The sequence below is a fragment of the Camelina sativa genome, chromosome 19 (assembly GCF_030686135.1).
Source record: "Camelina sativa cultivar CO46 ecotype springtype chromosome 19, ASM3068613v1".
In the NCBI taxonomy this organism is placed as follows: domain Eukaryota; kingdom Viridiplantae; phylum Streptophyta; class Magnoliopsida; order Brassicales; family Brassicaceae; genus Camelina; species Camelina sativa.
In genome coordinates this window covers 12,262,850-12,276,182 of record NC_141898.1, presented here as the reverse complement: position 1 = coordinate 12,276,182, position 13,333 = coordinate 12,262,850, and the positions used below count along the sequence as shown (strand labels likewise).

At 30.2% G+C, this 13,333-nt stretch overlaps 1 protein-coding gene across 8 annotated transcripts; it reads left to right on the top strand.

Annotated features, from left to right (window-relative positions):
- Positions 1-7,646: 7,646 nt before the first annotated feature.
- Positions 7,647-10,606, top strand: LOC104766213 (protein WVD2-like 3). Of its 8 annotated transcripts, none has more exons than XM_087500438.1 (7): positions 7,647-7,989; positions 8,886-9,334; positions 9,427-9,500; positions 9,605-9,698; positions 9,836-9,907; positions 10,019-10,129; positions 10,258-10,606. In XM_087500438.1, exons 1-7 carry the CDS (start codon positions 7,986-7,988, stop codon positions 10,429-10,431), a joined length of 978 nt encoding a protein of 325 aa, XP_087356564.1. In that variant the 5' UTR covers positions 7,647-7,985; the 3' UTR covers positions 10,432-10,606. The 8 variants fall into 8 exon arrangements, with proteins under 8 accessions (XP_087356564.1, XP_019096135.1, XP_087356566.1 ...); XM_019240590.2 differs by having other exon boundaries at positions 10,019-10,141; XM_087500440.1 differs by having other exon boundaries at positions 7,676-7,989; positions 8,886-9,313.
- Positions 10,607-13,333: the final 2,727 nt, after the last annotated feature.

Here is a 13,333-nt window from a genome sequence, read left to right as displayed (position 1 = left end):
TTTAGTATGCATTTAGGATGAGTTTGATATGATTTCAAGGCTTTAATGTCTATTATCAAGTATTTTAGGTTTCAAGAAGGTTTTACAGGTTTTTTAGCAAAAATGACCAAAAGGCAAGGAAAATACGTTTTAGGAAAGTTTCAGAGCTTTACAGTACGGGCAACGTTTGAAAAACTTCTAGAACTCACATTTCGACGTACTTAGTGTCTATAGAAATCTGAGAGACTCATCTTTCTCCTCGAAGTGGAATCAAGTCAATCCATTCATTCTTTCGGAAGTTATGCCCAATTTACCGAGACATACCTTAAACCGACCTAAGAAAAGCCATCAAGCCAATGGGCTTTCATTGAAGGCCTGACCAGCTACCACCACGGCGGCCGAGTCCAAGTCTTCACCACCATTCTAGAAGCTTCCTACGCCACCCTTGCCATGCACTTATCAAGAGAAGACGTTTCTACCCTTACAAAACCCTAAACCTAGAGAGAACCCTATAAATACTCTTCTAAGCCCTAGGGTTTAGAGGGTGCCTTCAAAGTGCCTCAAAGCAGCCCCTAGGAGCCGACGACCAGAGCCCTCTCTCGTTCCATCTTTTGAAGCTTTGAAGTTCACCAAACTCTTTCTATTATATTTTCTTTGTTACTTTGTTTCTAAAGGAAGAAGATCCTACAACTTTGTTTGACAATCATTGAAGTAATATCTAAAACCCTTTTCTCTATTTATTCTTTTATGTTTATAAATTGTTTAAACCTAGCTTTGATGATTCCCTTAAACATGCTAGAGTAGTTTTCTAGTTGGGTTTAAAGGGATCAATCAAAGGGGGGAGATGATCTTAGTTTAGGTGGCAATTTTTAGGGTTTGTTAGATTTAAATCTGTTTATTCTATGCTTTAATTCTAAGTATTTGCTTAATGCTTTAAGTTAGCCTCATGAACTAACTATGATCTAAAGTGTGTGTGTTTTGCCAAAAGCTTGCATGTGTGCTTGACCTAGCTTAGATGTGTGGGGAGACATAGGAAGCACATACCCCTTACCTATGGAATTCCACGGATTATAATCGAACCTATTTTAAATAATTTGATCTATGAGTCGTTGCCTGCGACAGTTGAATAACAAATTGTAGTAATCTTAGACGATTAGCTTGAGAACTTTAAGTTAACGGTTCATTAGCGTTTCGTAGTCCGAGTTTTAGATAAACAAACTAACCCTAAACTTTCCTAGATAGATAGATCATTGAACCCCTGCGATTCCCCTTGATGCCCAACGCTTGTTTTATTATTTTTACTTGCACTTTTATTTACGTTTATTTGCTTGCTACAACCATTACAACCAAAAATCTCATTTTATTGAGTCCTAGCCTTACATCTCTTCCGACGGATTCTCTAAACATCGACTCTCTCTCTGTGGGATCGATCCTTAAATACTACTACCGATTAGTTGTGCACTTTCAGCAGTTGTGTGGTCTTTTTAAGATAAAAGTTTTGAAGTGAAAAACCACACACATCAGCCAACCTTCTCTACCATAGGGAGAAGATATGTTCACATCAGCCAAACCTCAGCTTTGTCCTCTTCCTATGTGGAGAAAATATGTTCACATCTTTTTGCTATCTCAAAATGGCTTGTTCCTACAACCAATGAAAGTAAAAACAATTTTTTAACTTCACAAAAATTCTTTTGATAGTAACTAATGTTAAATTTCCCAATGTATTTGTGATAGTAACTATGCCAAATTGAAAGTAAAATAGTTGGCTTAATATGTTTATTGATAACATAATATACAAATCAATGATGTATCATCACAATAATGTATGACCGCCATGGAAAAAACCTCGGCCCCGCCCTCATCCCTTATGGAGAGAACCTTGCGTCCAAATTTCTCCATCATGGAGAGAACTTTGGCTCCGTCTTCCTCCCTTGGAGAGATAACCTTGCGTCCAAACTCCTCCACCTTCCTCTGTTGGGTAGTTAACCTTGTGTCCAACCTTCTCCACCATAGAGAGAACCTCGGCTCTTCCCTTATCCTTTGTAGAGAGAAAATGTTCACGTATTTTTGCTATCTCAAAATAGCTTGCTCTGACGACCAATAAACGTCAAAACCTTTTTCAATCGTCTCAAAATATTTTGATAGTAACTAATGCTAAATTTCTCAATGTTTTCATGGAAGTGTCTTTGACACACCATGATGTAGCCTCTGTCTCTGTAACGTTTCAACCGCCACATTGTTTAGTGAGCCCATGTCTACTCTCAGTCCATGGGACCACCTTCCCAAGTGGGCCCTACATCTATTCCCGGCTTGTGGACCAACCCATATTCGATGGCCGGTTTGTTACGTCTGGAAGTCTTTAAAAACTTGATTACCAACCTTACAAATCAACAAATGATTTCTTGTGTTTTGTCCTCACTCGCATAATTTCGACAATCACTTCGAGAAAGGTCACCCATCATGAAGTTCTCTTAAGACCCTTGACTGAAAAAAATAAGTGCATTTTGGTGACGTATGTGGCTAAATAAATTCTTTTAAACATTTCCGCAAACCAGGGTGTCAGAGTCTTTGAGCTCTTATGGATCTATCAACAACGATTTATTTTTTTCCAATCTATCTATCTATGTTTGTTGTATGCTTGTGTTTGATTAGCCTATTTTAACAATTCATTAGGTTGATGAGCTTCTATTCATTATCTCCCTTTGGGATTGAATGAATAATGGTAACAATTATGTTTGCAAAAAAAAAAGGGTTTATGACCAACCAATCAAGGTTGAGAAATTGACAGAAAATTAATTTGGCATAATTAAAGAAACAATAAAAAATTATAAGCATGTTAATATATAAATCCCAAATCATTCAAAGATTAAAATATAAATTAAAACAATCTAAAAATACTACAATAAATTTTAAAATACAGTATTAGAAAAAGAAGACTTTTATATTAATCTTTTTTTTGGTCAACATATTAATCTTACCTATTCCCTACGGAAAAAAAAAAGAGAAAGTAGTAGAAAATTTTGGTTTAAGAAAATAAGAAAAATTTACCTTCCATTAAAATATATTCCCAATTAAACAAAGTTGAAAGCAATGTTTTTGAATAAATTATTTAAATACAAGGCGATCTTTGATTGTATAGAAGTGAGTACAAAAATTAGAATTAATAATTAAAGGTATCTTTTCCTTAATTCTTTTTTCTATTTTTTAAATAATTAATCACTTAAAATTTAAAATAACTAAATAATATTATAATTTCGAGTTTTATGAAATATATATATATAATCTCCTTATAACTATTTAAAAAAAAATTGTATTTTTTCTAAATTCTGAATTTTTTTATAATTAATCTTTTTACTTTATTAATATTTTTAAAACAAAATATTTTCTTTTGTGGTAATCAAATTCTTCCTATTAAATATTTACACATGTCAAAATCTCAGATTGATAACTTAACACATGTTAAAAATCAAAATCTTGTTAATGACTAAGTTTCAAAACCCAACTTTATATAACAAAATCTTTGTGTTTTTACCTTAAAATTTTTATAGGACTGGAAGTACCATTTAAATATATATACCATCATAATAAACCATATTTTAAGTTTAATTTTACATTTCAACTTAGTGCCTATAACTAAATATTTTATATCAGACACAATTAATACATTATATCAAATCTGTATCTTAGTAAGAATCATAAATACAAATAAAAATTAACAAAATACAATTCACAACAAAAACTGAATCAACACTATTTAAAATGTATTTGTTATGTTGTTATCTCAGAAGTACTAATTTTACCTCATGTCATAATCAATTTTAAATGGGTGAAATTTATAAAATAAAAACATAGAGACATTCTCATCAAATAACTGAAGATTTCTTCCTATAAATTATAATTTATTTCGAATTATGTTATGTTTTAACATATGCATTACAAAAGTACATGTGTTGAAATTATAAAATCAAATGTAAAAAAATATTACTAATATTCTTAAGAGAATTTGTTAGAAATACCTTTTTTGGTATACCCCTTTTCAAAATTACTTTTTTTTTGAACATTTTTATTTTTACACTCTTTTACACAATTACAACATGTTAAATTAATTTTTGGCATTTTTTTAAGGTTTGGATTCTCTCTTTTACATTTAGGATATAGTTTTGAGGGATTAAAATTTAGTATTTATAATTTAGGGCCTAGAATTTAGTTGTTTTATACATAGAAAAGACATATTTTTGAAAATAGATAACATTATAGGGTATTTTTTAAAAGTGACATAGTAAAAGTGATATTTTTGAAAATCTCCCTATTTTTAAATAATTTTTTAAGATGATACATATTAATATTTGAAAAAAAAATTTAAACTTAAATAAATTTCATCGTTAGACATTCAGTTTAGTAATCACATTACTATCTATTTCATCGTAAAACCATAATTCACTTCTTCATGGATTAGAGTTAAAATTTTAATAAAAAATAATATGAGCATCGTATGAGATAATATGTATATTGGTTAGTATTTTAAATTTAACAAAAAAATAATCAGTAAAAAAATCAGTTAACATCCACAAAGTTTTTGGAAATCCAAAAATATCCTACATATTATTCTTCTATATGTCATAATTTTATAAGTAATACTTTTGTCAAATCTCATTAATTAACCAAAATATCTTTCCTACAAACTCAATTTTTCTATTATTTTTAGGTTTTTCATACTACTACATGCATTAAAATCTTTAAAATAAAACATGCAAAACTATAGTAATACACATCATGTATTGAAATTTTTTCTTTTTAAGTTTATTATTCTTTCAAGTTTTTCTATACTTACTTATAATAAAATTTTATATTACAACGATAAATACAATTAATATCTGACTAAAATTATGTTAAAAACTTATGTTATTCTTTTTAACTTTGTTATTCATTATTTATTGATTAATATACATGCTTAAAAAATTAAGTTTTTGATTACACATGTCAAATTTTATCAAGAACACACGTATAATATAGTAGGCAAACAATGGAAATATATTGATTTTGTTAGTTTTCCTTTTTGATTTAGAAAATATTTTTTTTTTAAATATAAACATGTAAAACTATGTAGATATAATTAAGTTGTCCTACTATGTTTATAAAAAAAAAAAATTGACATGTGTCAACATCTGAATGATACAATTGACACGTGTCACGATCTCGTTAATTGTATAATATAATTAGCAAACAATGGAAATATATTGATTTTGTTAGTTTTCTTTTTTGATTTAGAAAATATTTTTTTTACAATATAAACATGTAAAATTCTGTAGATATAATTAAGTTGTCCTACTACGTTTAAAAAAAAAATATATATATATATATATATATATATATATATTTGACATGTGTCAACATCTGAATAATACAATTGACACGTGTGACGATCTCGTTAATTAGTAATTTTGTCATCAAACTTTATATAATAAAATAAACTTGTTTGTTATTTAATAAGATAAAGCATTTTGTTTATCTAATAAAAAAGTTGTTTATAGAAAAAGTTGGATAAAAATATTTTTAAATGCATGCAGATCATCATCATCCGAAAATACGGTTCCATTTTTGCTATGCGTTAAGGAAAAGTTGTAAATTTCTAAAAAACATAAAAAAGGAATAATTAATAAATCCTAGTTTATGCTCTCAACCAAAGAACAAGGAATGTTTTTTCTACTTACAAACAATTTTGTGTTAATATATAAATGTAACAAGTACAACATATTATATTTTAAATCATATAGTTTTGAAAGTATAGTGGAAGATAGGCATACACAGACACATAGTCATAGACTTAATATGAGTAATGTTTGTCACTAGTCTCTAATGGTTGTGACCACGACTTCTTCGGCCACCACAACCGTGTTTGCCACACAAGAAACGTTATTTTGGTCAACATTGACTCAATGAATTATTTTGTGTTCTACCACGTATTAATGATGACATAAAATCTTATTTACATGGACTCAATGAGTTATTTTGGTTTGTAAAACATTTAACAATAAAATTTATGTTTAGAAGACATGACTAATGCTAATATCAACACTATGTTAGTATTTTTCTTCTGTCCTCGGAATCTGTTTGTAATGGACTAATTGTGGTCATATTTTAACATCAAAACCTACACCGAACCCATAATACGGATTATTTTTTTAAATTACCTTAGCTACAACTGCGACGTCTATATACATCTCCCAGAAATATAAAAATATCATATAATTATGAAATTATTTATTGTTTTTCTGTAACCATCTTTAGAGAATTATTATTATTATTATGGTTTAGCTTACAGACAAATGGGACCGACCCACTTATTTGTTGGAGAGTCTTTCTTTTACTCCACTCAGCGCATAACCTCTATCACACACAGCTCAATCATCCCACGTCTTCTTTTTCAAGTTCCCTATCTCACCCTTAAACCTATCACTGATTCGATTTTGACCCTTACTTGCAACAAGGGCATGTCAGGGATACAAACAATAATGAGATGCTTATCTTAAAAATTTAAATATTAAACAAGGATGGTGCAATGTGTTTTTCAATAAGAGTTTAGGTGTGGGATAATCTAAATCAGTGAGGATGCAATGGCAATAAGGATGTTATGTCTTTTCTATAATCAATTTACTTTATTTTTGTTTAATTTATGGATTCCTTGCCAAGTCCACAAAATCACGTTTTTTTATATAATATCATTTGTGTTAAAATGTGTTTTTTACTTTAATGGTTAAATAAATGATGCTTCCGTTGAACCATGTTGTAATTATGGGCTTTGGTATGACTGAAGATAGTAGTAGATACAATTTTAATATTTTAAAACTTGCTAAGTAATCAACCAATGGCAGTGATGAATTTTGTATGGGTGTGTAAGTAAACAAAACAGATGTTCTTTTGACTACTTGCACAAAAATGCTATAGTTTGTAGCCAAAATTATAAATTGGACTTTGGAAATAATTGTCTGATATCTTGTCTCTTTGTGCGGTCATAATGATTGTCTGATTATATTCAATTGTAGTTCACAATTCACAGATATATAAAAGGAAATTTGCATAATTGCCGGAAAAAACTTGTCCCACACTAGCTGAAAGGTATTAAAATATTACGATTAGGAACCAAATCTTTGTAGTTTAGTGATTTTGTTATTGCTAATGTTGGTGAGGACTTGAAAAGATCATGAATCGATTTTACATGAACACATGTTTAACCTCTCAAACTCAAATGAGTTTACGTGGTCTAGTACTGACTCTATTTTCATCTTACACTACAAACTTTGGTCACAAGTCTTTGATAAGGTTAACCGGATTGAATTTATTATGAATTGAACTCAAACGTTGTAGGATTTGTGTAACTTAATTATGATGATCTGTGGTTAGAAATTTTACAATGAAATTGAGGATCAAAATCTCAAATATTTTTTTAAAAAATATACGATTTTAATCATTGTTTGTAACGCTTTCAATAGTAAAAAAAAATATCAGTTTTTTCTTTACATACTTTGACGTTTGTCAATTCCCCAATATTAAAGTAGGTAAAAATGAACTGAAACGTTATTATTGGAGTTGGCTAATCAAAATAGTTCAACAATCATTGAAAAGATGCTAGACATGAACAAGTATGCTATTTCTTGTTTTTATTAACCAATCGAACATATAATTGATAAAAATAAATAAACAAAAGTAGCAAGACTATAAAAATTTAAAACCAAAAGAAAGTATATAAAAGTTAATCTCGAGTAAACCTAAATACCTAATTAACAAAATATTAATTAGTGAAGCACTAATAAGTAACGGTGTCTAGTAACGGCGTTAGCACCGACGAGGAAGAAGATGGTATAAAACACACACGCCAACATAAATGGTAATAGTATCATCATTCTCATTACAACACACAGAAGAGAGAGAGAGAGAGAGAGAGGAGAACAAGAAAACAAAGAAAAAAAGGAGAGCGGTTACAATTTCTCTCGTCTATCACAAGAAAAATGGGTAAGAAATTCTAATCTTCTACTTCGATATCATCTATGTTTGATCGTTCTTTGTTGCAGCTTCGAAACTTGGTTTGAGATTATAGAGTTTTCTTGATTGCGATTGATGATCATATAGTTCCTAATTCATAGAGTAATTGAGAATTTTTTAGCTGCATGTTCATTTTTGTTTGAATGCAAGAAGTATCGGTTGTTAAACAACTAAAATTTTGAGTTTCTTATTTGTAAAATTTGTTTATCAAGTTCTTGTTTCGCTTGACTGAAATTTAGTCGTGTCATTATGGAAAATATTAACAAAGAAAAGTCTTAAAGTTTTATGTTGGTCCAAAACCATGATGATTTATGCGTTTAACAAAGTGTCTTTTCTTTGTTGATTCTTGACTATGCAAAAAAAAAGATTTTTTTTCTTATGGGTTTGTCTAATGCAAAAAGATTTGGCCGTGTGTACTGTTTAAATTATCTTTTTAGAGAAATTGATACTTGACTATATATTATTATTATTATATAGGTTAATTAGATACGTTTGATTATGCTTAGAATACTATATATTACTTTCCTTTAATCAACAAGCTGTATTCGTCTTTGATGTCCCTACATTTGGTTAGCGCCTAATGCTTTTAGGAGAATAATTTATATGGTTAGTTGAATTCTTGGTCATCATCATTTGTAACTAAGTATACTTAAGTTATTATACTAGTAAGGAACTTGAGTTGTCTTAGTCTGTGATTTATATAAGGAGGCATAGTATAGTATCTTTTCTTGTGATAGACCAAAGATACCATAATATTGAATTGTGTCGTAAACGCGCTTGCAAAGTAAGTTTGTGTTGGTTTCACATAGGTTTTGTGTAATATGATTATCTTTTTTTACTTATATAGTTGACTTGTGTTGTGGCAGATATCTGTATGGACAAGGAACCAGATGGTGTGGTGGTCTATGCGAATGGTGATTCGTGTAATCCAAACCAAGAAAATGTTTCTGAGCCTCTCTTAGATTCAGTATCACGCGATGATACTAATGTACATACAGAGCTTCGATATACAGAAGAGAACATCGAAGCGAACGAGTATGATGTTAAAGAGTGTACTAGTGAGATCCCCGTTGGTAAGCCGACAGGAGATGATTTCGAGTCCAAGGTTGTCACTAAGTCACTTTTACCTGCTAAGAATGCTTCAAAGTCAGTTCGTGGGAGTAGCAAAACAAGGAACACCGTTCCACAGCCGTTTTCTTTAGAGACTGAGAAGCGTGCTTCATCTACACGTTCGTTTACGAGTGAATCTCTTGAATCAGCTGGGTTGAAAAAGTTTCCGGATGGGCATAGTAAAGTAAAAAATCAGGCCACAAATGTTAGAGTTTATGCTATAATAACATACTGTATTCTCTTAAATGTATTTGCTTTGTCTAACCGTAACGCCTAAGTATTTACTTGCAACTGTAGGTAACTAGGAAACCATTGCAGCCAAAAAACAAGAAGCTTTCAGATGAGGAAGATTCTTGCTCTGTTGCTTCATAGTATGTTTCTTTCTCATTAAAATATATTTCTTTTTAATTTACAATTTTCTACTCATTTCTCTTTGGAATATGTGATAATATCAAGTCTTGACTATTGTTGATAGCGCTACGTCGGGTGCAAAGTCTGCTAAATCAAGAAATATTGTCACGGCAGCTCCTTCGTTTCGATCCACTGAGCGTGCCGAGAAGCGGAAGGAGGTGACATTTCTTTTTCTTTATCCACTCTGTTTGTTCAAAAAAAAAAAAAAAAAAAAAAAAAAAAAATTACCCTTTCCACTCTTGGGAGGTTTTGCTAGATTGTGTATTGACTTTTCTCATTGGTTTATGTTCTTAAGTTCTATACAAAACTGGAGGAGAAACACCAAGCCATGGAGGCTGAGAAAACGCAAAGTGAAGCAAGGAACAAGGTACCATGTTTTCCTTTATGCTAGGCTTTTAATAAAATTCATTTATCACATATGTTGAATTCTGACATATTCTTTTCCCTCTCTTTGTATGCGTGGAACTCAAATATAAAGGAAGAAAGCGAAGCAGCCTTAAGGAAATTAAGAAAAAGTTTGAGGTTCAAAGCAAACCCAATGCCAAACTTTTATCACGAAGGGCCTCCTCCAAAGGTTGAACTTAAGAAGGTAACACACAAGGTTGTCTACAATTTCACTACAACATTCACATAAAGAGAAATTACCCCTAAACTTAAAAACCATTTCTAGTGTAAACCTTGCATTATGTTTATACCTAAAACGGTGTACATACACAGCCTCCTCCAACTCGAGCAAAGTCGCCAAAACTAGGACGGAGGAACACAAAAGAAGGGAACAGAGCAAAAGGATCATCAAGGCGGCATGAAACTCGAAAGACTCTTGCGATCTCTAAAGAAGACCATGATGATGAAACCTCACATTTGGAACCGGAGACCGCTTTTGCTTGCTAAAGAGTCTTTTTTGGTCACAACGAACATGAGAGTTATGTTTCCGTTGTGAGAATGTGTGGGATGCTTGTGTTTTTTAACTTATGATTTGAAGTGTAAATGTGTGTAATTTAAAAGTTGTTTATGCCGTGTTTATGAATGTGTGTACACTTAGAAATAAGAATCTTACTGTTGTGCTTTTGCTTGTTTTTTAAGTTATAACGAATCTTTTGGTCATAATAATTTTTAGACTCGACGCAGCCTATATATTACCTAGCATGGGTCGTTAACTCGTTACTCGTTACTCGTTACTCGTGATGAGAAGACCATAATAAATCAAGAGTCTTTCATAAACTTTTATGGGCCATAGGCGATTTAAAAAACAATTGTGGCTCTTTTCACTATATACATTTTTTTTACCACAAATAAAAAAATAAACAGAACTAATAATGATGAAAAATACTCAAATACAATGTACATAAACCTTTCTTTGACAGGAAAAGAAAAATCTCCAAACCTTTAGAATAAATGTTGTTGGGACCTGATTTTGTGAATAATAGATGGGGCCGAAGACCATTGCCTTTATTTATACAAAGATTTTGTCACGGCTCTAATCATCTATATTCATCTATATTAACATTTTTGAAGTATTTTTGATATCTTTTTACTTTTGTTTATTTAAAAAATTATTTACAACATTAACCCCTAAAAAAATTCCAAAACTAATATTACTACAGATTTTGTTTCCTAAATATTTTAAATTTCATTCCAACTAAAGAAATAACAATAATCAATATAGAAATAGGAACTATCATATATTTAATCACATATTCTGTTATGTTTGAAGATATTCTATATTTGAATCATTCGCAAACAAAGAAAACAACAATTTGATTTCCATTTTGTATTCCAAAACCTGTGAGATTTGATTATTAACGTAAGAAAAACTTCGATTGACATTTATTTAAATATTATAATTAACATATATAAACTTAGTAAAAAATTTAATTATTACGAATATGTAAAATTAAAGAGTTTAAAATACTATATAATGTGGTTATATAGTAGATGAGTTATAAAAAGAACATGTTGGAATTAATAAAATATTATTAAATTTGTGTTAATACGGATTAAATCTTCATTTAATTATTTATCAACACTACTAATATTAGAATATTTGACATAAAATCAAGTTAATTTAACTAAGATTATATAAAATAATTAAATCATTCGAAAAATGTGACTTAATCACAACATATAAATTACTTATTATGTATTTAGATCCCTTATTTTTTGTTATAATAACTAAAAATCAAAATAGAATTTCAAACACTAAACAAAACAAACTAAATATAACAAACAAATGGTTATGAAGTGTATTGCAGATTAAAAAAATAATATAAATATTTATTCGCACAACAATCGGAAAATTTAGTTATTTCTCTATTTACAAAACATCCAATATTTAACAAATAGATACAACATAAATATAAAATTATATGCCTACGGTGTATGGTAGGTTAAAATCTAGTAATAATAATATTATATTATTATTTTCAAAGAAAGTAGGTTGTTTGATCAAAGCTGTCATTATTGGTGAGAAGTTGGTGGATCAAATGAACTGGTTATTCCTTAATCATTTCATTAGTTGTTTGATTATGTTATCAATATGTTGCAACTTGCTCCAACTTTCCAAAACTATATTCAATCTTTAAAAATGCAAAAAAATGAAAAGATTTTTTGTTGTTGTCGGTTCGTATTGCCAAAAAAAATAAAATGTTATCCTCTTTTCCACTCACAATCTTGATTTCGTAGGACTAATATTAATTGGGCCTAATGGGCTGTAGAATAATATGTGGCGCAACGATAGTGGCTTCACTTCAGGTTCTGTCTGAGTTCTGACAGACTCTCAGAAGAATCTTATCCAATTTCCCAATAAAGACAGCAATCTTATATGTACCACATTGTCACAGTCACTATCCAAAACTACACGTGTTTCTTGAGTTCGCATCGACTCTAACGCTTCCTTCTCCTGCACATGCAGAGCTGCACGTGAACGTCACATTCTCATTTGTTTCTACACTAATAGTCTACCTCAATGGATTATGGAATTAACTACTACATGAAGAAAAATAAGCTGTGATTAGAATAGTCGTAATAGATTATGGAATTAACTACTACATGAAAACAAAGTGGAACAGATCTAGTTATAATACTGGTAGTTTTTAATTGGTTTTTAGATTTTGATTTTTAGTTTTTCATTTTTTTAGTTTTTGTTTTTGGTGTATATTTTAGTTTTACAAAATTTTGAATGATAACTTAATTAGTTTTTTGTTTTTTATATATAATAATTATTTTTTAAATAGTAAAATAATGATTATAAATTTTTACTAAGAATTAAAAAAAAAGGATGCAGAAAAAAAAAACACCCATAGACCTATACGACTTTGAGAACCTGTATAAACCCGGAGTTGAGAATAAAGTCGCAGCTGGGTTATCGAGAATGGCATAACCCCTTGGTGTGTTGTCTGCACATCTGTTGATGGCCTTGACGGTTCCTACGTCATTACAACTCCAAGACCTATACGAAGATTTTGACAAAGATGAGAAGATCCAGAAAGAGATTCAAGCTTGTTTGGCTGCTCAGAATCAAAATAAGAACTACACGGTGAGAGATGGCAGGTTATGGTTCAAGAATAGATTGGTAATACCAAAAAACTCGTGTTCTATTCCGTTGATATAGGAAGAATGTCATAGCGGACTGATTGGTGTACATTCATGAGTATTAAAAACAGTTAAAAAGGATACAACAATCTTTTCATTGGGACGGCCAATTCGCAGACACTCAGAAATTTGTATCCGAATGTGAGGTATGTCAAAGACACAAGTACTCCACTCTCTCTCCTGTTGGCTTACTACAACCTCT

Excerpts from the sequence above, each read along its gene's own strand:
- LOC104766213 (XM_019240590.2), top strand. Across the intron at positions 9,335-9,426 it reads TAAAAAATCAGGCCACAAAT|GTAACTAGGAAACCATTGCA; the intron begins GTTAGAGTTTAT and ends TTGCAACTGTAG. Across the intron at positions 9,908-10,018 it reads AAAGTGAAGCAAGGAACAAG|GAAGAAAGCGAAGCAGCCTT; the intron begins GTACCATGTTTT and ends TCAAATATAAAG.